At 38.6% G+C, this 26,474-nt stretch overlaps 3 protein-coding genes across 5 annotated transcripts; 1 reads left to right on the forward strand and 2 right to left on the reverse strand.

The window, feature by feature from the left end:
- Positions 1-5,418: 5,418 nt before the first annotated feature.
- Positions 5,419-14,083, reverse strand: dhps (deoxyhypusine synthase). The gene is made up of 10 exons (XM_077557625.1): positions 13,948-14,083; positions 12,383-12,589; positions 12,161-12,310; positions 11,079-11,200; positions 10,865-10,961; positions 10,701-10,787; positions 8,934-9,039; positions 8,753-8,856; positions 5,936-6,061; positions 5,419-5,536 (listed from the first exon to the last, which is right to left on the reverse strand). The coding sequence occupies exons 2-10, from the start codon at positions 12,575-12,577 to the stop codon at positions 5,441-5,443; spliced, it is 1,083 nt and encodes a 360-aa protein (XP_077413751.1). The 5' UTR covers positions 12,578-12,589; positions 13,948-14,083; the 3' UTR covers positions 5,419-5,440.
- LOC144043714 (guanine nucleotide-binding protein G(I)/G(S)/G(O) subunit gamma-7-like) lies at positions 13,883-17,058 on the forward strand. Of its 3 annotated transcripts, none has more exons than XM_077557626.1 (4): positions 13,883-13,915; positions 16,367-16,444; positions 16,515-16,645; positions 16,758-17,058. In XM_077557626.1, exons 3-4 carry the CDS (start codon positions 16,565-16,567, stop codon positions 16,881-16,883), a joined length of 207 nt encoding a protein of 68 aa, XP_077413752.1. In that variant the 5' UTR covers positions 13,883-13,915; positions 16,367-16,444; positions 16,515-16,564; the 3' UTR covers positions 16,884-17,058. The 3 variants fall into 3 exon arrangements, with proteins under 3 accessions (XP_077413752.1, XP_077413754.1, XP_077413755.1); XM_077557629.1 differs by lacking the exon at positions 13,883-13,915 and adding an exon at positions 15,816-15,874 and having other exon boundaries at positions 16,367-16,435; XM_077557628.1 differs by lacking the exon at positions 16,367-16,444.
- Positions 17,059-17,841: 783 nt separating this feature from the next.
- Positions 17,842-25,900, reverse strand: fbxw9 (F-box and WD repeat domain containing 9). The gene is made up of 7 exons (XM_077559847.1): positions 25,371-25,900; positions 23,362-23,479; positions 22,122-23,007; positions 20,029-20,177; positions 19,754-19,957; positions 18,870-18,935; positions 17,842-18,062 (listed from the first exon to the last, which is right to left on the reverse strand). The coding sequence occupies exons 1-7, from the start codon at positions 25,475-25,477 to the stop codon at positions 17,979-17,981; spliced, it is 1,614 nt and encodes a 537-aa protein (XP_077415973.1). The 5' UTR covers positions 25,478-25,900; the 3' UTR covers positions 17,842-17,978.
- Positions 25,901-26,474: the final 574 nt, after the last annotated feature.

A 26,474-nucleotide genomic window follows, 5' to 3' on the forward strand; every position in this document is an offset into this window, starting at 1 on the left:
GTATATTTCTTACACATGATTGGCATTACAAGTAGTGAATTTCTTACTTTTCATCATCTAAGGGAGACACAAAGTAACCTAAACAATTATTTTTAAAACAATTCTCCTTTAAAGGCATCGCTAATGACATAAATATAATACCATATGGTCTGCTTACAGTCAAGAGCGCCACTCAAATGCAAAATGTATGAATAAAACAGCAGTATGGATTTAATAATAATAATTTGGCTCCTGGGCACCCTCTACAGTTGTGAAGTGTAAAATATTTCCACAAATGCAGTGACCAGCTGACAAAGCATCACCGAAGTTGTCCAGACACAGCTCTAGGATTATGACTGTTTGTACGGCATAAAATTACTATACGTTGCATAATCATGTAATGAATCATGGCATGACACAACACAGCATGTCGAAAAACAATGTCACACTTACAATTAAGGTAAGGCATAGCAAGACAATATTAAAAATATATAAGAAAGGCTTCTGTTACAAATATTAGTGGGCAGACATTGTCTACAAGTAAAATTAGTGGAATGTTACATATTAAAAAGGCATACTCAGCACTGTACATTTGACAATGTCTTTTTTAATATTTAGTAAATTAATTATAATATACTCATATAAAATACAAAGAAAGTCAATTATTTGTTTATTTAAAATATATATTTAAATATTGATTGATTTACAGTGAATAAAAGTCATACAAAAATTTTACACTAACATTTAAGATTTTGTTAGATTTAATGAACTAAATTAGAAATAATTGAAAATGTGAATGTACGAATGACATGGCCAGTCTTGATTTTGTTTTTTTATCCTAAAAGTGCCAAAAATTAATTAGTGTACTACTTAACAGGTGTCGCCGTTCAACACCCAATCTGATTCATAACACAGGTGTCAAAGCAATCAGTCAATCAGTCAAGGGTGTTTGTCCTTGCAGCTTTGTGTTGCTATGGCAGCAATGTCACATGGGCCATCATTGGGGTAAAAAATAAACCCAGCTGCGTCAGAGGACTTCCTGTTTCTCAGCATGAGGTAGACATGCTCTTTTTGTTCCCTCTCCATATTTGAACGTTTACCTTGGTTTCAGCCCCTCCCTTGATACACCTACACACCCATGCACTCACTCACCGGCCTTTTCAGGTTGGCCCATCTGTTTAGCAAAGTTCAGGTTGGCCGATGGGTTTAGCAATGTATCCGTTACCATGGTCATAACAGGTAAACACAGCAAAGATAATAAGTGATGATATATTGGGCTCAGCACCAGACAAGCACAATTAATCTTTATCTGAAAATGGCAGAAATGCACACACTTGATCATTGTTTTCCTACTTTCTCCCTCCTTGTCCGACCGGCCCTTTGCTGCTCACCGCCACTTTGGACGGGAAAAGACATAATTGCCATTATGACTGCAGTGTTGGTGCACATCACACACAGTGCTGATTGTTCCATCTGGGGGGGGGAGGGGGGGCAAGTAGGAGCAAACACTGTCTGCTCTGTGCAGATGCTGCACAACATTATCATAGCGTGACTACAGCGCAGCACTCACACCGGAATAAAGTCTTAGTTTGCGTTGCTGTTAGGAACTTCACGGCCAATGGTCTAACCTCCTCATGAATCACATTTTAATGGAAAAAATATCTGCCTCAAATAAAAACCAAATATCAAAATTTATAGAAACATGGTCTACGTATATAGAATTTTTTAACCTAATTCCGGTTACTTAATTCTGTCTGTTAGCGAGAGCCACTACATCGTGATAACTTACATTGATGTTTCTGCATCTGGCAATTTATTATTATATTATATTATTAGTATGGGATTTTTTTTTGATGGGCTTTAGGTGAACTGATGAATACACACACGCTCGCACGCACGCACGCACACACACACACGCACATACACATACTCACCCACATACAAAAAAAAGGGTATATATATATATATATATATATATATATATATATATATATATATATATATATATATATATATATATGTGTATATGTATATGTATATGTATTTAAAAAAAAAAAAAAAAAACATTTATTAAATTTTTTTTAATTGATTTGTTGGATTTTTAAAAAAAAAAAAAAAAAAAGGAGAGCAATGATGATGTCAAATCGAATGAACAATACTGAGCTCTCCCGTATAGAAAAAAAAAAAAAAAAAGGAACTTCACGGCCATCGAGTATGGAGGACCCAAACTGCCCAAATAAATAAATAAAGTAAAAAGAAAAACGGATATAAAAAAAATATGATTCAAAAATGAAATACAAAAAAAAACAAATGGAATTTAAAAACACATATATATATATATATATATATATATAGGTATATATACAGACGTTCCCCAACTTACGAACGAGTTACGTTCCGAGCGATCGTTCGTAAGGTGAATTTGTTCGTAAGTTGCTTCAGTGCTATATTTTGTATTATAATTTATGTTTAAAGAGAATACGTACAGTACTGTACTACGTATGTTAGAGAGAGAGAGAGAGACACACACACAGTATGTACATGTACGTAATAAGATAAATAAAATGAAGTTTAACTTACTTTTGGAAGATGTACTCGATGCTTAACTCTTTGACTGCCAAAAACGTTAAATAACGTTTAGTAAAATCCTATGGAGGAGTGCCAAAGACGTTAAAAGACGTTTGTTTCAAAACTGAGGTGAAACTAACCATTTTCTATTGTTGATTACTCAAAAACGGAATAAGGTAGAAACAAACTTTTTTTTCTGATGAAAGATGAGAGTCCAATCTTTCATATGGTAGTATGTGTGTTTCCATAGTCCAAACACATAATTTTATGTGGACCTTGAAAGATCAGTCAAAATGCTTAAATCGACTGGCACCCACGGCATCCCTTTTCTGAAAACGCCTGGCAGTCAAAGAGTTAAGGATTTGATGGAGGAGGAGGAAGAGGAGGATTTTATATCATGAGAGGTTCTTCGTCGTCGCTGGAATGGGCTTCAAAAGTTACTTCCTCCTCCATAACTTCAATGTAGGAAGAAGTTGAGGGTCGAGGAGAAGAAGATGAGGGTTGATGAGTATCTTCCTTGGAGGATTTACTAGAAACTGGCCGAAAGAAGCGATCTAACGACGATTGCACAGTTTTCTTCTTTTTTCATCATAAATGATGCGGTAGCACTGTATGGCATCATTCAATTGATTTGCAACCTTTGTGCAACGTTCAATATTTGGGTCTTGCTGCTCGAAGAGTGCGATGGCTTTATCTATGAGCGACAGACGTTTCTTCTTCTTCCTCCTCCTCGACACGTTGCTGAGCCTCCAATGCTGGGTGAGCTCTCACAGCGCCAAGCGGCGGTATTAGCGGCGGAAAGAAGCACTACAGTACTCGGAAAAAGGTGCGCAATACAAAATATAACTTACAGCATCTCTTTCCGAGCATTTTTTGACATGCGCGCAGACATGTTCGTATGTACCGTTGTTCGCAACTCGAATGTTCGTAAGTAGGGGAGCGTCTGTACACACACACACATTAGGGGTGTGAATTGCCTAGTACCTGGTGATTCGTATCACAATCCATTCAATTCAAGGTTGAAAAGTTCCTTAGTGCTACTTTAAAAAGGGATGAAGTTTAAAATAAATAAATAAATAAAAAATCTTGGGGGCGCTACCAAGCCAGTTTTATGCCTAAAAATACTAGTCGAATCAATCGTCATCGTCAATGGCAGTGAATGAGTTAAGGAATAACACAAATAAATGCCAGTGGTTGCTAATAGGCGAGTTTTTCAGCAACTTGGTGAATTTCCAAAGACAAAAATGCGAACTGGTGAATACATGAATGGTGAACCATCAATAGGCGGACTATGTTGCTTAAATTGAACTGCGCATCCACACACCTCTTTATAGAGTTGTGAGCTCCTCCATTACCTTTTCTATGAATATCATCACGTTTCCTATGTGACAGCATCATAAAGAAAAAAGTCAAAAGACCTTAAATTTTGGTTTACTTCTGAGACTTTGATTATTGCATAATTCCATATTGCTGCCATGGAGGGAAAAAAAAGGGGGGGGCATCCATAAATGACCTGAATGGAAAAGCTCTAGTAGTGGGAAAGGAGCAACCAATTTTTTGGTGCGTGTGCGTGTGTCACACTTTGGGCTGAGGTTTTTGGGAAAGTTGACTGTGTCCCAATTCCAATTCCATTTCTCATTTCCAAAAGCAAAAGGCTCATATTTGCCAGAATAAAGACAGACACTTTGAACCACCATGAGGAAAATTAAATTTCAGTTAACGTAGTATAAAAGCAATCCATAATTCCTGTTGTGTTTTTAGGTATAACACAGTGAACCTAAAAATGGGTTAGGAAAACAACTTGAGGACATGCGAAGTGTGATTAGGTGCAGGAAATATTATTGCCACAACATCAGACTGATTTATCACATGGGGAAATGACTTGACTTGATTATGTGGCTGTTTCAGCAGAGAGTCCAGAGGAAAAGGAGTTGGAGAGGATGTATTGTGTCTGGGCAAGTACAAATTGGAACAGCAACAAGCGAGCGAACGGAGGCAACGGCGTGTCGCTTCTGCCAGTTGTCAATTCTCGTCAAACAAGTCCGAAGACACCGTTCATCTCCTTTCCTTTATAGAAGACAAAGTTCCGAACTGTGCAATGTGTGCTTCGTTTTTTTTTTTCATGCAAATAAATACAAATCAACAGTTTGGGGAGAAAGTTGTATTTCTAATATATACATATATACATACACATATGCCTTACTCACAATGCTAAAATGGGGGAAAAAAATTGAATTTCAGCCGATGGCCCAACCCTCTGGAAATTTCAATTGTAATTGGTTACGTCAATTTCGAATCATCTTGCTGACAAACAAATGGCTAAGAAAAGCCAACAGCATTTTTGGATATCAATATAGATATTGCTATTTTAGAAAGTGCACATTGTGCATTTCATGCATTACTCTTGAGGCCTTCGCAATTGGACCAATTTCCCTTAGTCATAAAACAAAATGATATTATATACTTAATCATTTGTGTGCTTTGCAATTTTGAACAAAGCTGTGCTAGTTTTCAACAGTTCATAATGACATTCTAAAGTGAAAGAAATAAATGAAGTTCTGACCTCATTGGGTACATATTCCCGTGCATCTGCTTACACTAAATGGCGGTTTCTTTGGTGCATGCTGCAACACGAGAGTGGGTTATTGTGATTTCAGCCATCTGAATAAGAGTAATACAACTTGTCCTAACAAGTAAATATTGTCAGTGAAACTTAAGAGAGACCATGCGGTCTCATTTTCACATGGCAGCACTGATTGTACAGGAATGCTGCGGTGCTTTAAAAAGTTACCCAGCATGAAGTTAACCCCCCCCCCCCGCCCCCGCCCCCCCCGCCCCGCCCCCACCTCCGGAAAAAGTGTTTAACTGTAATGAGACAGAGTGCTTTGCAGATTTATTCCGTTTTCTTGCCTGCGGTCAGCTTGTCGGCATGGAGAGCGAAGGTCTCGGCCACAATCAGAGGAAAGACTAAAGTTGCATCGGCATATACCTGGGAGGGGGAAAAAAAAGGGGGAAATAAAGGTGTGGGTTTTTTCCCCCCCATTTGTTAGCGTCAACCTGGGATTGGCTGGCGACCAGTCTTGGGTGTATCCCACCTTTCGCACAAAGTCAGCTGGAATAGGCTCCAGCGCACCCGCAACACTATTAAAAAGAAGCTCTACAGATGATGGATGGCTGGATGTTACAGTAGAGTCTGTTTTTCATTTATTCAAATTTTGTGGACCTCAGCATGCATGGAGCTGACAATGAGCAGATACTGCCACCTTGAGGGCAAAATAATACATGTAAATACCAATACCCACTTTGCTTTTTTCCACACTCTGACCTCATTTCCAAATGGTTCCAATTTCAAAACATGGCAGAATATTGTAAGGATCAACACTGATACCTTGACAGGTTTGGCATCGGTTCTGATCTTGCCCCACGAGACGGCCTCGTCGGGTCTCGCACCCGAGTCGGAGCCATCAAACTCCTGGCCAGTGTTCACATACACGCAGTAATCAGCACCATTTCTCTGTGAAGAGAAAACAGGTTGGAGCTTGAATAATGTGAGACAAGTGCTTGCCACTCATCAGTACAGTGGGACCTCGGCTCACGAACGCTTCAGCTCACGAACTTTTCGCCTCACGAACATTAAATTCGCGAGCATTTTGTCTCGGCTGGCGAACTAGTTTTCGGCGGACGAACCAAATCTCGCGCCACGAGAAATCACGAGAAGCTGACGCACGCTCACGGCGTCCCAGTTCGTCGGCCCGACGAGGAGGAGGAGATGGCTGCAGCATCAAGTGAGAGCATCAAGACCATGTTAACTAAGTGGAGTGATGTGCAGGCTTTTATCGAACAGTACCATTCAGAAAAGACTGTGGCTATGAGAATCATCAACATGATGAATGATAATGTGATGCCTCAGTTTCGTAAGACCTTACAACTCAGAAAGCAACAGGTGTCAATTAAGAGGTTTTTAGTCAGCAACAAGGATAAAGAGTCTCCTAAGAAGCAAAGAAGAGAAGCCACACCGGAGGACTCTCCTTCCAAACAGTAACTCCCTCCCTCCCTCCTCCTCCCACTCCATTCCATCAAGCCTTCAACTACTGTACCATCACAAAGGCAAGTTGCAAGTTTTGCAAATACAGACGCTCCCCTACTTACGAACATTCGTGTTACGAACAACGGTACATACGAACATGTCTGCGCGCATGTCAAAAAATGTTCGGAAAGAGATGCTGTAAGTTAGATTTTGTATTGCGCACCTTTTTCCGAGTACTGTAGTGCTTCTTTCCGCCGCTAATACCGACGCTTGGCGCTGTGAGAGCTCACCCAGCATTGGAGGCTCAGCAACGTGTCGAGGAGGAGGAAGAAGAAGAAACGCCTGTCGCTCATAGATAAAGCCATCGCACTCTTCGAGCAGCAAGACCCAAATATTGAACGTTGCACAAAGGTTGCAAATCAATTGAATGATGCCATACAGTGCTACCGCATCATTTATGATGAAAAAAGAAGAAAACTGTGCAATCGTCGTTAGATCGCTTCTTTCGGCCAGTTTCTAGTAAATCCTCCAAGGAAGATACTCATCAACCCTCATCTTCTTCTCCGCGACCCTCAACTTCTTCCTACATTGAAGTGACGGAGGAGGAAGTAACTTTTGAAGCCCATTCCAGCGACGACGAAGAACCTCTCGTGATATAAAATCCTCCTCCTCCATCAAATCCTTAAGCATCGAGTACATCTTCCAAAAGTAAGTTAAACTTAATTTTATTTATCTTATTACGTACATGTACATACTGTGTGTGTCTCTCGCTCTCTCTCTCTAACATACGTAGTACAGTACTGTACGTATTCTCTTTAAACATAAATTATAATACAAAATATAGCACTGAAGCAACTTACGAACAAATTCACCTTACGAACGATCGCTCGGAACGTAACTCGTTCGTAAGTTGGGGAGCGTCTGTAAAAACACTTTATTATACAGTACAGTGTATTTCTTTAATTACAATACAATAGCACATTTATTATACATAAAATAAGGTATATTTTGTGTAGTTTTAAGGCTTTTTTAGTAGAAAATTGTGTTTTATGGGGACCTGGGAACGGATTATTCTCATTTCAATGGTTTCCTATGGGAAATACTTGTTTGGAAGACAAACTTTTCGGCTCACATACTCTCTGTGGGAACCAATTAAGTTCGTGAGTGAAGGTACCACTGTATTTATCATCTTTCCGCACGTAATTTAACATCGATACATTTTCATATTTTAAGCGTAAATCTACGTATTAATTTATTGACAGCGATCCTTATTAAATCTGAGGAACATGAAAGCCAGTCGAGGTGTGGGCTACAACCCACAAAAGCGAAGGTTTACCGAAAGGCCACTTGTTGCCAAGACACAGCAGGCTTTTATAAACACATAAAGAGGAAGTTCATCAACATAACCCACGGAATTACGATGTGCAGCGGGCCATCGACATGTGACTCACTTCTCTTTTTAATTCACTGCCATTGACGGCTATAAACGTCAACATTTTATTTGAACTATTTTTATTAGTTTAACACTTTTTTCCAATTTTGTTAACAAGAGTATGAAAACCTAGAATTTTTTCATTGTACATTTCGAACAGAACTGAAATTTGTGATTAATCGCAAGTTAACTAGTGAAGTCATGTGATTAATTACGATTAAAAACTTCAATCGCCTGACGCCTCGAATTTTTATCATTTTTTTTTCAATCACTACCATTGACTGATAAACGTCAAAAAAATATTTTAACTATTTTTATTCGTTTAACATTTTTCCCACTTTTGTAACAAGAGTATGAAAACCTATAATTTTTTCATTGTACATTTAGAACAAAAATTTGTGATTAATCGTGAGTTAACTAGTGAAGTCATGCGATTAATTACAATTAAAAAATGTAATCACCTCTTGCACCTATTTTTTAATATTATATATTTTTTAATGAATTTATGGCAGTGAATGAGTTAACATTAACGTCACTTTAGTTGCATATAATTTATGACTCAATAACTTAATTAAAGGAAACCATGAATCTATTGGCAAGGTTGTATTGTTTTACCTTATTGCTGATGCACTGAACAGACAGTATCATTAGACAGTATGAGATTGAGATTCAATGATAGATATGGGTCTTAATTATTGACAATAAAGTACTTTGACAGTAAGCGAGGGGAAGAAGAGAGGAGTTACCATGAGGTTGGCGTTGGCTACATGGTGCTTGACCAGCCCGCCTCCCAGGATGATCATTCCAGTCTTTTTGGCATACACGGCCTGACTGTTCAACTTGCGTATATCTATAAAGAACAGACTCACATTTAGGAAATTGTCAACTAATGATATTGGCATAAACAATGCAAATTTGCTCTTTTACCTTCCACAATATCCAGTATAAAGCCAGGATTCTTAAACGAGTGGAAGTAAAGCATGTCACCAAGAGAGCCGTCTGTCAATGCAGGACTGAACACTGGAATGTTATTCTATAAAAAAAAAATACAAATACACACAAACAGTGCATGGGCATGCATACTAATGTACATAATAGGGGTGTGCAAAAAAAATCGATTCTCATTTAGTACGATTCAAAATCAATTTTAAATGTCCCAAAATCGATTTTATTTAAATTGTTTTATATTGTCTTGCCTTTGTCTGTGTGTGCCTTTATTTGGAGCGCTGTTCGTGTTGTTACCCGATTTGGCCACTTAGGGGCAGTGTGGTTCCACGCGGTCTAATACACTGTTAAGTTGTAGCCACATTACAGAGTAGAAGGAAAAAGTCACAATCAAGTTATTCCAATAAAATTTTTTTTTTTTTTGCAGCGTGGAGCCGTTCTTTTGAGTGATAAAAGTGCTGCCAGTAGCGCGCTAATTAGCTTTAGTGAGTCAGACTGGAGTAGATCATTACAATTCCTTGCACATCTATAAATTGAAGCAAAAATCATTGTCAATCAAATCATTTTGAATCAAAAATCGTTCTTAAGCGAAAATCGATTCTGAATCGAATCACAGACCCAACAATCGGAATCGAATCGAATCATGAGACATTCAAAGATTCCCACCCCTAGTACATATGTATGCAAGGAACGGGAACTGGTTTTACAAAGATAATAATGCTCAATCTTGACGGACAGTAAAAAAGCTATTCATTATTCATTGAGAAATATATCATTGTGGAGGATTCTGATATTTTGCTAAATAAGGCTACGAAAATATAACACACATCTCTCAGTACATTACAATGGAATTGTACATCACTGCAAAATACAACCACAATAATTAACGCATTGTTAAATTAATTGTCAACCACACAACTCAGCATTATAAAAGTATCTTTGTTAGAAAGACGTTTTAATAACTTACAGGTATACCTTGTCAAGTATCTGGTAGATCCAGAGTTATTATTCTACCTATACTGTAGCTTAGCGATTCCCAACAACTATGCAGCGGCACATTATTGTGTCGTAGAAGTACAGCAAGATTGCCACAGGCATTTTTCAATTGTACTTAATTTACTTAAAGGGAAAGTCAACCTTAAACATTTCTTGACGATCAGACCTTATATGTGACTTCACTACTCTAAACATAACATTCTAATCTTATATTTGTGGAATATGAGTTATGCAGCAAAATGTCAGGGAGCGGCCCTTTTTTCACCTGTTTCCTGAAGCTAAGCTGTGATTGGTTGCTATCTGAGATCTGAGCAACTGTGATGTCATTTTCAGTCGACAGCAAGTGGCAAAATGGCCGCCTCCTGATATTGATTAAAAACTGCAGTATTTTGCTGCTTAACTCATAGTCCACAATTTCCACTAACGCAATATTAACCAGAATAGCGTATTTACACTAATGGGGCTGCATAGAACATATTATTGGGGGTTAACTTTGCCTTTAATGCAACAGAATAATAGTTCCAACTAAATAGACCCAGACTTTACATTTGTCAGTAAATTAAGGTTCATTCGATTCATAATTCTACCTGTTTTTAATCTGTATACACTTTTTTTAATGACAATTTTCTTTAATGGTGTTCCATGTTTTGTAATGTGAAAAACATCATACCTTGGCTCAATAAAGGGTAGGAAAACTTGCTGTAGCCGTTATTAAGCCAATGTACTTCATGAAGAATACACCCTCAGACTCACCTTGTACGCCCAGTAGTAGACGGAGTCAGTATTATTGATCTCTTTGCCAAGCCGGTGGATCATTTTGGAAGGAGTCCAGCGGGTGCCCTAAGTTTGAAATTGATTTACAACCAATCACGGGAAACCAAATTGATAAGCATGATGAGTGACTCTATTCGACTCACCTCTGTATTCTGCTCCACCAACATCTGGTCCAAGATGGGTATGAGCCAATCTTCAAACTTGCAGTAGTTATCATTGGGCACGAGTAGGTTCCCGATCCTTAAATCGGAGAAGGCAGCGTGATGGGGGTGGGGGGGGGGGGTAAAAGAGAGGTGGTTAAAGAGTGTGAAAAACATTTACTGTATATCATATTGCATTCATTCAGACTTCACCAACCTGTTGATCCCTCTCTGACGAAGCTCCTTGCCAGGTAGGCTGAAGTCTCCTAGGTATGTGTTAGCCAGACACTTGATCAAGTCCTCCTCTATGCCTCCTGCTGTGGTCACGACCACATCCACCTAAACACATCAACCACACACACAGACACGCACACACAATTGCTTTCATCACTGTCTTTTGCTCAGCATGTTCATCTGCAAGCCAGCAAATGTCTTCTTTGGTGAAGAAAAAAGGGTGTTAAAAAAAAGAACTTGCAAAGAAAATATGAATGTGAATGTTAGGAGACACATTGTACTTTTTTCCACAATTTAAAACAGCTGTCTTAACATTTATGTATTACTGAAATATCAAGGATAAAAAAAAAATTAAACAAACTTTCAATCCTCTTTAAAGCAATGTGGGCAGGCACTCCAGTGACACAACTATTTACACACAAGTAACTAAAATGTTATAAATTAATAACAAATTGATTCCCAAAATAGATTGTGTTGAACTCATAGAAGTTACTTACAACAAAAAAAGACATGAGGAAATTAACTATGAACATTAGCGTTGTGCCAAAAAGCCGATTCTCATAAGAATCACGATTCTCATTTAGTACGATTCAGAATCGATTTTATTTAAATTATTTTATACTGTCTTGCCTTTGTCTGTGTGTGCCTTTTATTTAGAGCGCTGTTCATGTTGTACCCGGTTTGGCCACTTAGGGGCAGTGTGGTTCCACGCGGTCTGATACACTGTTAAGTTGTAGCCACATTACAGAGTAGAAGGAAAAAGTCACGATCAAGTTATTCCAATAAAAGTTTTTTTTTTTTGCAGCGTGGAGCCGTTCTTTTGAGCGATAAAAGTGCCGCGAGTAGCGCGCTAATTAGCATTAGCGAGTCAGACTGGAGTAGATCATTACGATTCCTTGCATGTCTATAAATTCAAGCAATAATCAGTCAATCAATACATTTTGAATCAAAAATCTATTCTGAATCGAATCCCACACCCAAAAATCGGAATCGAATCGTGAGACATTCAAAGATTCCCACCCCTAATGAACATTATCTATCACATTCTAGTGGGGGCGAACATACCATTTTGTGTTCTACCAAGTATCTGATGCTCTCCCTGACTCCAGAGCTGATGAGGTTTGAAGTGTATCCCAGGAAGATGGTGCAACCTGGGCGGGATGGCGTGTCACCAGACTCGTTTTCCGCTTCAACCGTCTCCAGACGTTTTTCAATCTAGGGACAAATACATAAATGTCTCAAAGAAATTCTCAAACTACACGAAAAGCTGCATCTTCAAATTCTCACCATGTGGTTAATTTCCTGGATGGCCAAGCCGAGGTTACTGGCCTGGAAGCCTGAGGTTACGTAAGACTTGAGCACTGCGTGGAGATCCACACCCTGGTTAAAGTCGTAGCCTCTAATCTTCGGTAGGTCTTCAGGTAGGTCGCTGCTGGTTTTAAGTACAGCCTCAAGAGCAACAGAAGGAGCCTTTTCTGCCATGTCGGACTAATCCTGAAAAGTGGGAGTGGTCAGATGCAGCATATGACTGATTGTTTGTTTTTTTGTGATATGCTTGCAATGTCAAGTAACTGACACTAAATATAGACTTGTTAAACTTCATCTTCTCATTATTTTAATTACCAAGTATATTTATTATCCACAACACATACCTCGATACTGTCCTTCAGTATTTATTTTTCTACCGACATTTTGCTCTTACTCCCTATATTTGAAAATGGATAGCTACACTTTCTACTCCTTACGTTGTCAAAAGTTGGGGTTTTTTTAACCTCCACGACGACACGCCAAAAAGATGCAAATAGAGAGAGGTCAAATCAACCGCCATTGAGAGGTTGATTGGCTGAGATTTTGATGAAGCAACCGATTCAGAGGAGCAACATATTCCCACTCCCCATCCATCGCCTTATTTAAGAGAATTGTTTGATACTATTGGCTGAAAGATTGAGTCGAAGCAAATGTGTTGTATATTATGCCAGACTAAAAACCACAAGCTTCTGAGTTGAATCTGGCCAAAAAAAATGTCAGTCTATAACAGGGATAGAGAACGCCGGTCCTCGAGAGCCGCTGTCCTGCCGGTTATAGATGTCTCCCTCTTCCAACACACACAAATAATCAAGCTGATCATTTGAATCAGGTGTGTTGGGAGAGGGAGACATCTACAACAGGCAGGACAGTGGCTCCCTACTCCTGATCTACAATCAGCTTCTTTTTATAGGCAGTGGTTATTTTGCTGTGACTGGCAACTTTTCTGCTAGCATTATTTTGCCGTGAACAGTTCTTATTGGTCAACCGCCAGAGCGGTATATGGTTGGGCAAGCGTGAACGGCTATTTTACCGTAAATACAGTAGGTTGACCGTGATTAAGTTATTTTGGCGTGATACGTAGGGTGCTAGGATGTGGTATTTTTGGCTTGAGTCATGCACTGTACGTGACTCCTGCCTAGCTTCACCACCTTCTGTCTCTTTTCGCGATGTTATCGTTTAGCCAATTTCACGGCGCAAAATGTGTAGGTACCTGTAGCTCTCGCGTGATTCACGGCACAATAACGCTAGGTGATTTGCCGTGCACGGCAAAATAACGCTAGGTGATTTGCCGTGCACGGCAAAATAAACACAGTTTTTACTTGAGTAAATGAGTTCAGTACTTCTACTTTGACCACGTTAACTTATTACATTGCAACCGGTGTTATTATATTCACACCAAATATAAATAATGTATGCAAATATAATTATGCAATATTTTCTTCCCATGCGGAAGGGTTAGGGTTAACGTTCTTTAGCAGGCTGCTGCCCCCAACCTACGGCAATAAGAATGAGGTAATAAAAAAGTGGGTGAACAATTAACACACCTTAAAGAGAGGCTGTGAAAGATGGTGTCTAGAAAGTAAAAGTCGGTCACAAGAATATGTAATCCGCTCGTGTTACAAATTTTGCAGTAGGAAAACACCGCATGCACACGGTAGCAATGACAACACTGCACTACGGTAAGCGGAAAAGGACAAATGTAGTCATGCTTGCTTCTTCTTTTAAAATTGTTATTTCTCAAACAATCACCTGGTTCACCAGCGCTTCCAAGCAAAAGTGTTGATACAATACTGTCTGGATATGCAGGTGCCTCTGCACACAAGATTAAATAAGTAAAAACGGGTATACTTACTGTACTGTACTACTGTAGATACATTTTCCAGGTTTTGCGGAAACACAAGTGCGCCTTTTGCTTTATACAAATTCCATATGATAAACGTTTTAAGAACCATTTCATATAAGCTATAAATGATCCTGCATTCTAAAAGCATCAAATTTGAATTTAACCATTGTAATGGGCAGCATGATAGCCTAGTCCAATTTTCACAACTTTTATTGAGCCAATTGCACATAACATAAGTTTTAAAATAAAACATAAAAATAGAAAACTCAAGTCATAGTGCTTCTACTTGGCTCATCTTAGTCACATATTTACCTTACTCAGTTTGAAATCTACACAAAGCTTAATTTTGTGGTATACATATGGCAACGTGGATCAAAGGTCAATTTTACCTTATGCCTTGACCTACTAGCCGAAAACCATAGCTGTTTTGCCTATCAACACGTCACTGGCATAGATAGACTCAACATTACTTTTTGCAAATTAATAACGACTTTTGTAGACCAATTAAGTTTAATTAATTGGATAATTTGCTGCTCCGCCCTTCCTGTGTGGCATTTCCATGTTTACCCTGATTACATGTTCTCTTTTGTTTTTTGGTGGGTTTTCGGTTTACTACTAAACTCTAAAAACTTGCATGTCATGGGGGTCATTGAAGACTCTTGTTAGGTGTGAATGTGACAAAATGTGATTGGTTGGCTGTGTAACTCACCTCTTTTCCAAAGTCAGCTGGGATAGGCTCAAAAGTAGGGATGGCAGAAATGGAACATTGAAACGATCAAATCATTTGAAACAATTGATTCACAAAAATAATCGATCTTTTGGAACGTTCGAAGCATTATCCAACAGCGACATCTTGTGGCCAAATGTAGAATATTACAATTAAACAGTAGATCAGTGTTGCTAGCTCCCCAGTAAGGAAACTAACTATTGGCTGTCTGTCATCACCAATTTACACAACTGGCAATCGGGCTATAATTGTAATGGAAGCCATAGGAGAGAGAAATAATATCATGGAAACAAAAACTGAATAACCCCCACCCCGTCAAAATAAGTATAAAAGTACAAATTAGCTTTTTGTGGCTGATACTGAATGAATTTTACCTCTCAACATGACTTAAATGCTTTGATTAAACCCCCAGTGCTATCACATTTAAGCAAAAACTACATTTGAACAGGCTACATTTCAAAGGCTTTTTTTTTTTTTTTTTTTGCGACAGGGCATCAAGTTTTGGCAGAAAGTATTAGAGAGGAAAAAGAATGACCTGCAAAAACATGACACCCGTAGCCGGAATTGAACCTGGGTTACCTGGATAACGGACCTTTTTCTCAGCCCATTGTCCGGGTGCGTTCAAAGTGTTCAAGAGGATGATTACATTTTATCATGTAGGGCGATGAATCAGCAGGGCAATTTTACATACGAAGTATACTTAGGTTGGATGTATTTCAGATTTAAGACATTTTAATATAGTGCAATGGTCGGATTTTATTTAATTTTAGAAAAGGCACTTGCTGAAACAATTTGACGTTTGGAGGCGTAATGGAACGCGAAAGACAACTGTCACGTGACATGCTGATTCTGAGACAGATTTAGGAACGCGATTCGAATCACAAGTTCCGCCTGGGTTCCGGTACGTACCAAAACACAGTTTCGATTTTGCCATCACTACTCAGAGAATAAGTGGTATAGAAGAATGGGATGGTAATTTATAAGTTAAAAAATAATCACGTATTATATAGCCTTGCATTGTTAATACCAAGTGTAATTCACCAATTTGGATTAAGTCGATATTCAATTAATCTACTACTACAGGTAATTGTAAAATAGGCTTGTATGTTACTCATCCATCAATTTTTTTTTTTAATGGTGCTTGTCCTCTTTGAAGGTTGTGAGACTCAACATTCGAATTCCAAGCCTCAGACCTATGACGCATAAGTGCTAACCAAAATTTTAAAAATTAACCTGTTCACCCACACCAGGCCAGTGATTGACATTCACCTTTTTCCTATATATACACATTTTTTTTTTTATTATTTTTTTAAAGAAGGCATTATTAAAAGCATATCAATGTTTAATCGTTAAAAAAAAAATTAAAAAAAATAAAAACCTGTGATCTTTGCAGGATGCCCTTTAGAGTAATGTTCAAAGGGCCTCTCAACTCCCGCCCAACAGGGAATAAAAATGTAGGCAGGTAAAAAAGGTCAGTTGCAAGCTTTTCAGACTCTCAAGCAGGACAGATCACTGTGTTCAGTTCTCTTTTTCCTCTATAGGACAGCAAATCTTTTTTTTCTTTTTTACAAAAAAAGTCATCCTGTGGAAAATGAGTTGCAGAAACAGTCTTGCTCATGTGCAAAAAGTGGTGGAGCAGCTTCGGCTGGAGGCAAGCATGGAGAGGATTAAGGTATGTGGTTTTGAGAAGATTATGTCATACTTGGATTACTAACAGATTGAAAGTTTGCCATTTGACACCAACTTCCACTTGTAAAATAACTGTCTGTCCACCGCCGACCTAGATCTCCCTCACAGCAGTAGACTTGGTCCAGTATTGCCTGGACCAGAGGCGCAGTGACCCTCTACTCACCGGCATCGCTGCCTCCTCCAACCCATTCAAAGAAAAGAAGTCCTGTGTGCTGCTTTGAGATTCCTAATTAGAGATGCAGGCAAACGCAGCAGGAGATTCAGCTGTCATTTGACATTCACTTCAACTCGCCATGCAAAATCTGTAACATGCTCGTTCGTGCAGCCTGGTCAACACAATTCAATTTGAATGCTTTGCAAGTGAAACACTTTGCTGAAAATAGTATCGTGCTGTATTACTTTGTGAGCCAATAAATGCTTTTACAAATCAATGTGGCACAGGGTTTTATTTTGAACGGCTCGATGAGTTTCATTTTTGTTGCCGCTGTTACATGAGCTAAGAGTAGGCAACTTTGAACAAAATAAAAAAAAACTGGAAATATATTTACAGAGAACTTCATTAGGTACACTTAACACTGGCACAATCTCATTGAAGCAAATACAAGAGCCGCAGTTCCAGCTGTGGATACACAATATTTTAACGATGCGTTTGATGCTGTGATTGGCACATTGTTATTGTAGTTCGTCAAATTAAACTAACAAGATTATTTACAGCTGAGTATTCTTTTTATTTTTTTGACAGAATACTAGATTGGATGAGCAGGAGTACTTAATGGTAAAATGAGGTAAAATATGTCTTTGTGTATCGTAAGACAGTGGTTCTCAAAATGTTTTACACCAAGTACTACCTCGAAAGATAAGCGTCTCCTCAAGTACCACCGTAATGATGGGTGTTGAAATACAGTAGAGCAGGTGATCCTAGCGTTCATAAAAAATAAGGCAGCGATTTCAGAGATTTATAGAAAAAATTAATAAAACCAGTACTTAATGCCAACTAAAATAAATCTAAACTAAAATAAACAAACAGCTTTAAAATATACAAAACTAATTGTATTTAAAAGTTAAAATGCAACTGTACCTGTTTAGAAAAATAATCCACTGTATTATTTTTGCACCACCTCAATATTTATAATTCAGCATCATAAATTGTTTTCCTTTCTAAAAATGAAACTCAAATCATCACTAGAGATTTAAATCATTTTATTTTTCATCATTTTGATGATTATAGCATACAGCTATCATAATTGTTTTTCATGCTTAATTCATAACTTAACAGTGCAGCACAGTGAGATATTAATATTTGTCCACATCCATGATCAAATCTCACTCTTTCTTGGCCTCCATATTTTAACACACGTATCCCCTGAGGCGACAGCCAGGACTTCAGCCTCCACGCTCAGCTGGCGGAAGGGAAGGAAGAGACATCATTATAGTCACATCTACCAAATGTTTTAATACAAGAAGTGTGCAATTATTATTATTATTATTATTAGGGGTGTTAGAAAAAAATCTATTTGGCAATATATCGCGTTATTACAGCGCGCAATTCTCAAATAGATTCAATATGCGGCCGAATCGATTTTTAAACATAAATGTTTTTATGGGAATATTCAAAAAAACGACTTACTTAGGGTTAGGATTCACACATTAAGCATGGAAGAATGTTCTATTAATGGAACATTAAGCCTTAATATTTGATTTCAGTGCTGTTCAAACATGAAACAGACTGCAACCTGTTTGTTAAATGCAGTGGCTCACTTATAAGCCTAAGTTTTCAGATAAATAAATACATTTTCATACAAATCTTACAGTGTACATGTTTACTGATTAGTATTTTCTAAATTTGAGTTAAAAAAAAAATCGCAATTATCAATTTATAGATTCGTATCGAGATTAATCGGTATCGAATTGAATCGTGATACGAATTTAATTTATTTTAGTTTTATTATACTCTGGGTAACTTCACATTTGTGTGGCGGGTAGGAATGCAATCATATTAAGAAATTCCTTGTACTGTTTATAAAGGTTTCATAGCTGTGACAGTTTTAGCTTGTGTTTTTTTTCCCACTTTACATCACTTCCTATACAAAAAATGGTTTTGAAATAAGAACTGTAAAGTTAGCCAGCGGAGTAGAGTAGATTATGTTTGACTTCATCATTCTCTATATAATTAGATACAGTAAGTAAATGTTATGCGATTAACTCACCCCAGAGACTCCACCTTGGTGACGCAAGGTGCATAATGTCTTTGGAGGCCCACAAGGGATGTGCACCTGGGGAAGTGGGAGAAGTTAAATTGTTTTTTTTAAAAAACAGAAATTAATTCAGATATTTGCTTTTAATACATTATACATGTTTGAAGGTAATTACTAAAACATGTGCAATGACTGAGAACTATTATTATCTAATGGTGGAGATATAGTGTTTAACTGTTTTTCACTGCAATTCAGTTTTCCTGATTTTTGGATGTGGCTTAAACTGGGACCCAGAAGAACTTCAGCGCCTCCATTTGCATTAACAGTTATTTGGCACAATTGCAATGTGAAGTTAGCCAGCTAGCTAGGTATGTCTACAACCTAAAAATAAATCCTCACTTTAGATAGTCCACTGGTGCTTTAGTGCGCCTTGTCTTCGGCCATGAGTGCACACATGACACGCAGAGAAAAATTTTTGTTGTAATTTTTAACAGTATAGATTGACAGCCAGCGTGTGGATTGGGGCTTTTGGGCTGGCACGGCTGCTTTAGAGCACCTTGTTGTGGAAAAGCACTGCGGCGACCTGGGGGGAATATTGCGTCCAGCCGGCCACTGAAGGCTTTAAGCAGATATATCTTTGCAACTGTACAGGCAAAAGAAAGATGCTCAATGCAGTATAAACACTTGGCAGTTGAGCAGGGAGTCGTTTTAACGCATTGAGCAGACAAGCCTGTAGCTTTCAAGAGTGGAAAGGACGGCTTCATTTTTTTAATGACTGAAGCCTCATTTTGTATACTTGGCAACGTTTTTAATCATTCCAATTTGGCAGGGTCATGAACAACAAACTGTGGTTTCGATAGCACAATAATGTGCGGAGCAATGAGGCATCATTTTACCTTAACAGTAAAATCTGAGGAACAGGTGTATAGGCTTCCAGGTGACTTGTGAATGCCAGTGACCATAGCTGTGTGCCCCACATCGAATTGTGACAGGTGGTTTAAGACACCCTGCTGCATGTAAAAACAGCGGAGCGTGCCCCTGATGTCTCCTCCCCAAATCTCGCCGTCACTGTAGCTCATCGAGCGCAGGTAAGAGCGCAGCTGCAAATACAAGTCGCAATTGGAGTTTGTCTGTCACGGGAATATGATTTCCATTGCGCGCTTACACTCACCCGAACTTTCGACAATCTTTTCTCTGCCCTGCGATCGTGGACGACCACAGTGTTGTCTTTACTCGCAGAGATGATGTACTTGTCGTCTGCCGCCACACACATGACAGAATTGCCATGGTGCTTGAGGGTCTTCACCAAGGGAATAGCAGCTTTGAGTAAAATAAAAACAATAACTTGTAGAATTCGAAGATGCAAGTACAGTAAACACTGAGAAACAAATGAGACTAATGAGATTCAGTGCAAGAGGTTTATGAAAGATTCTGAACGGCACGAGGCGAAACTCCAATGTATACATTTATATACATACATACATGTACATACATACATACATATACATACATATATAAAATCAACCTTTTGGTTAAAATATATTTTTTTTAACTCTGACTGCCATGGACGTTAAAAGACGTCAAGTAAAAACCTACGGAGGGCCGCCAATGACGTTAAAAGACGTCATCCAATTTAAAAAAAAATATTTTTTTTTTAAACGGGTGGAGGAAAGCCTTGGCCAGCTGTGGTGAAAGTTTCAAGCAGATCTAGTTAGCCTAATGACTATTTTTGGCCCCTAGATGGCAGAAATGACTCTCTTTTGACAAGATTGGGTAGGCGTCAGTAGAAGACGTGAGGCGGAGCTAGAGGGGACAATGGCTGGGGAAGGGAAGAGAACATGGCGACCGGTTGCAAGCAGCTCACGCTCGAGCAGTTTTTTTCAAAGACAAAAAGCATCGACCAACGCTAAAGAGCACATTGATGACGACGATGATCATCATCGATGATGATGATGGTGACTCCGAGGTTGGAAGCATTGACGCGGCAGTAGAAGACGTGAGGCGGAGCTAGATGGCCGAGGAAGCGAACAATGGCGACCGGTTGCAAGCAGCTCACACTTGGGAATTTTTTTCAAAGACGAAAGGCATCGACCAACGCTAAAGAGCACATTGATGACGACGGTGATCATCATCGATGATGATGATGGTGACCCCGAGGTTGACGCTGAAGTTGCAAGCGTTGACGTGGCGGCTATGACGACGTCATAAAGGTTCACGGGCTAGCGATGCTAACACCGGAAAACGCGGAGCACAACCGAGCACGCTCAGGCGGACGTTCAATCGGACGACGAAGAGTGCCCCGAGTCCAATGCATATTCATCGGAGGAGTGGGTACAGTCTGCTACTTGCTATTCCCCGGAAAAAAAGGCCGTCAAGAAAGTGTAACGTCTGCACGCGAAAGGAGCCATCGCAAGTGAAACTAATCTGTTGTGCAAATCCTGCTGCGTCTCCTTGCACGCATGGGAGCGTTACAAAAAGAAAAACTGTATTTGAAACATCCACATAATTGTAAATAGTACCACAGTTGCACACATTTGTAAATAGTTTGCCAAATTGTTTTGTCAAATTGTTACACTGTTGAATGGAAATAAACGCATTTTGCAACCAAAAAACACTTTTTCATTGTTGGTGATAGCGTTTTACAGAAGTAAAGCACTATTTAGGTGTTTGTGGCATCATTCATGGACAAAAAGAAGTGTAGAATTCACTAGAGTGCATGAAATAACATTGTTTCACAAAAAGCTCTTTTTCTCCGCTTTTTGTTTCAAAACAGAGCATTTCGGTGAAACTAACCATTTTCTATTGTTGATTACTGAAGAACGGAATAAGGTATCTTTTTTCTGATGAAAGATGAGAGTTCAATCTTTCATTTGGTAGTAATGTGTGTTTCCATAGTCCAAACACAACATTTTCTGTGGACCTTGAAAGATCAGTCAAAATGCTTAAATCGGCTGGCACTGGCGACATCCCGTTTCTGAAAACGTCTGGCAGTCAAAGAGTTAACTTGCACTCCACAATTATTTCATGTTTAAAAAAAAAATAAAAAAAACTAAAAATAATAAACACTAAACTAAAAGAATTTTCAAAACAAACTCTAAAAAGTAAATCTAACTGAATTTGAAAAAACAAAAGTTAAAATTAAGTAAAAGGTAACTATATAGAAAAATCCCAAACTTTTAGAGCCATGTTGTATAGGCCTCTTCAGGTCACCCATTGCCCGTCACTTGTGAGTGTATGGTATACTGTACAGTAAAGGTGCCTCACCTCTCGGGTCATACATTTGGACCTCGTTATTGAATGTTCCAGCCAACAACACATCTGGTAGCCAGGACAAGCAGATGACGGCAGCTTTGGTCGTGATCACTCCCCTCTCTGCCCCACAGGCCTGGAGGTCCCACAATCTCACTGTTTGGTCGAAGCCCCCCGAAGCTATAAGGGGTCCCTGAGATGCCAAACACCACACCCACCCCTGATGGCTGTTGAAGTGGCCCTGGCCTACCAACGTGTGCATCAACATATCGCTAGAGCCTGTCTGCAGATTCCAAAGTTTAACATCCCGATCTCTGGAGCCTGTGGCACAAACAGTCCCGTCGCCCCCCACCAAAAGGACGGTGTTGACCTCAGCAATATGGTTTGAAAGCAGGGTGATGCATTCTAGTGCTGGGGGTGGACTCAGACTTCTGGGGGGCTCGTGCTCTTTTTCTACATGTCCTCCATTGCCCTGAAAGCCAAGGTGATGAGGATTAACATCTTGGCCCTCAAATACAACTGCGTGATCCCCATCTTCAACCATCACTTCCTCTGGATTATCTTCTAATCTCTCCTCCTGTTGGTCCTCATCCACGGCATCATATGCGTCCTCTACTGCCACTTGCTCTGGCTGCCCCTCTACTACTGGTTCCCCATTCTGCAAGTCCCTTCTTTGCTGCTCCACTCCTTCCGGCTCTGACACATCTTGGTGCTGCTTGGTCACAACCTGTGCTACATTGGTCCAGTAGGTAATCAGTTTCTCCATCTCCAAGGAAGCAATAGGCCAGTCAAAATCTTCCCTTGGCCCCACTGGAAAGGTAGCTTTTGAGCCAATGAGTCTGTGAGCCCGCAGCTGCCAGGCAGTGTTGTCCTTTCCCACATTGCGCAAAGCACAACAGACCTGAAACGAGAAGATGGATAGGGTTGTGCCATCATGTATTTTAGTCAAATACAGAATGCCATAAAAGCTATCCAACGGGACCTTTCTGGGTTCGAATTTCTGCTCATTTCCAAATATATGAAATTAAAAAATATATACTTCTTAGGTTAATCGAATACTAAACTGTCCATAGGCGTGAATGAATGAACGCACTTGTCTGTATATGTGTCCTTCAATTGGCTTGCGATCAGTCCAGGGTGAACCCTCAGCCCCTGCCTCTCACCTAAAGGCAATACGCTCCAGCACAGCCACATCCCTGATGAAGATAAGCTCTATAAAAAAAAAAAAAGACTCGATGGAGTCTTTATGACTCACCTTTGGCAGCACAGAGATGACACACTGAGCAGGAAGATGTGATGCAATGTGGGTTACCATCTCCCATGGTAATGACAACAATCCACTGGCCTCAGGAGAAGGGGCTGCATCTGGATGACTGTAGGGAATTTATTAAAAATATATATATATCTGTTCAACTATGCCAGTGATGTAGTGATAGGTAGAACAAATGCATACGAGTCATTCTCCGAAACGGGTACCAATTCCACCTTGCAATTTGTACAATTTTCATGCAAACTCCTTTTTTTCAAACTCTACAACATGAAAGGCATGTTAATCTTCCCCCAAAACATTTTCCCACATCAAACCTTTACTAAGAATATCCTTTCTAATTTAGACCTTGTAACCATTTTTATACACTATTTGAGTGATGGTATGGTACATTTTACATACCACACACCATTCTAAAAATCAAATGTTTTGCTACTAGTACCATTACCCTTTAAAAAAAAAAAAAACATCAGTAGACAGTATGTAATTTAATCAGGTATTATTTTTTTCATTTTTAGGCTCATTAGCCGTGAAATATATATAAACAAAAAATATATCCACTTCAAAATCTGAAATAAGACCAATAGTACTTTGATTAGTCCACAAAACTATTCAGCATTAATTCATTATGCATTTCACTCTGCCACCCTTCCCCCGTTTTTTCTTTTTTTAAAACAAGATGACTCTGTGACAAGGATGGTTACTGCTTTGAAGGGTGATTCACTGTGACAGGGCAGTATGGACAAATTTTTGGTTTTGGCATTCATCTTACATTAGATCATTTTTATTAATTCTGGATATGAATGTAGGCATGATGATACAATATTTTAAAAATAAATATATAACAAATTTGATTTATTACTACAACAGCAAATACTGATTCAATATGTGAACATGAAATATTTGATAAGCATTTAATTTGCCTTTAGGACATCTTAACAGTAATTATGGAAAATTGTTGAAAAGGCAAAGAACAATTTTACTTTAACTCAAAAAGTGAAACATTTAATAACACATTTTGCAACACGTAGTCAAGAACAAGCAAATTAAAACTCATGTACTAGGGATCGAATTAAGACTTTTATTCTATGTATTGAAACTACAATATTAGATAATTTGGACAAAATGTTGGGAGTGTGTTGAAGAATCACCCCATCACAATAAAACGTGACTGAGTGGTATTGTTCTCATGTAGTCAAGTTCCTGACCTAAGATACTTTCAATTGAAAATATCATTTTCTTTACATCAATTGAAAGTGTAAAAAAAAAAAAAAAAGGATTAAAAAAAAAAGAAATTCTCCCTATCAATATTCCGTGACGGAGTTGCTGGGTTGAGCTTGATGGAACTCATCGTACATAAAGAATTAAAAAGAACATCAGAATTTACCTTTCTTTCTGGTTGCTTCAGAGGTTCAAATTGTGTCATTGTGATGTCACTTAAAGAGTAATTTATAGTAAACCTAGTAAGTGTGACAGGGTGGTAAGATAAAATGAGGGACACACAAAAAATTAAAGTAAAAATAAAGTTTAGATTTTTAATACATGCCTTTTATGGAATCGGTGGCACATATACTCATGGAAATAATAGGTTTGATTTAAAAAAAAAAAAAAAGATGTGACATTTTGGATGCAAATGTTATGTTGGTCTATACGAACATGTGAAAATCGCCATGTCGTGAAAGTGATTCAAAATGGTGTACTATGTTAATAAAATAGTATTTGCTCATATACCATGTTAGCCTTTAAGCTTAAGAAACACATTTTGGCAATTTTTTTTGTACCTTTAACACTTTATTAAACGTTGTAGACTTAAACGGCACTTATATGCCGCAGAGAGTACAGTAAACCTCCATCCAAGCAATCAACATCATTTCAGTGTAAATACATATACAAATATAATTTTTATAATGTTAAATAAGTGTCTTCTTGGCTCAATAAAGGTTAGTAAACTCACTGTGTTGTCATTTTGCCATCAAAATCGTTGGTTGTAGTCTTACCTTTGCAACTCTGCACTCGAGGCTTCACTTCTCACTAACGGATGAGATTGTCCACTTCGTTCCCCATCTTTATCGTCTTGCCCTTTGATCATCTTTACGGCATCCATTGACGAAGCGGTGTCAATACATGTCCACCAAGGATACTACACTACTCACCTCCTTTGGTGACTGCATATTTAACAGGCCGACAGTGCTAGCTCACACAGATCAGCAACATAAGTGACTGAAACCATTTAAAGGCGATTGTGTGGCTACAAATAATTATTATAAAAACAAAAACGGTCTGGAAACTAACTTCTGATAAGCTCACCAAACGCAACAACGTCAAATAAATCGTAACTGCACAAATGTTTAAATTACATCAACACCGACGTCACCATGCAAGAAAATATACGACCTCATTTATATCTGGTAATTTCTGAAACGATATAAAAACAAATCATCCTACAAACACCGTACTGTGCTACATCGCAATCGGCTGTTCTGTATGTGCGGCGAACCTACTCCATTCAAAACACTACTTCCGGCGCTAGCAATAAACGTCATCAACGTGCGCAAGAAGTTTTCGCTGCCAAACGCGATTGAAAGCAGCAGCTACTAATCCGCACTTTACGCGAAACATTTTCCCGTTTTCAACATTAATTCGTACCTCAATTTCCAAAAAGTCACTTTCATTATACTCTCTTCTATAGGTTTTTGTTTTATTTAATTCTATTTTAGAACGTATTTGAAGCGGTGTCACGAGCAGAAGCACTAACCTACATTTACTAACAATCTAATATGTTTCATTTAGATTGTATCCATTTACCCCCAATAGTCTACTCTCTTCGTTTCAACACGTTCACTTGGCTGCAATGCTTCCAATGGTGTTTCTAGTTTTTTTCCCAATTAAAATTTCAGACTCTGAACTGCAATGGCACTTCCCGATTAATACTTTTAATGAGCATCTGAGGTGCTTGTGATGTAGTTCCCTCTTGTTTTGTCATGTTGTTAAACATTTTTTCTGAACTGCTCTATACAAAATATACGTAGCAGAATTATGTGCCGTTAACTTTCCTTTTTTTTTTGCAGAGTAACGTTTTCAATAATTGAGAGTGGTTTAAG

The sequence above is a fragment of the Vanacampus margaritifer genome, chromosome 2, assembly GCF_051991255.1.
Source record: "Vanacampus margaritifer isolate UIUO_Vmar chromosome 2, RoL_Vmar_1.0, whole genome shotgun sequence".
Classification (NCBI taxonomy): Eukaryota; Metazoa; Chordata; class Actinopteri; order Syngnathiformes; family Syngnathidae; genus Vanacampus; species Vanacampus margaritifer.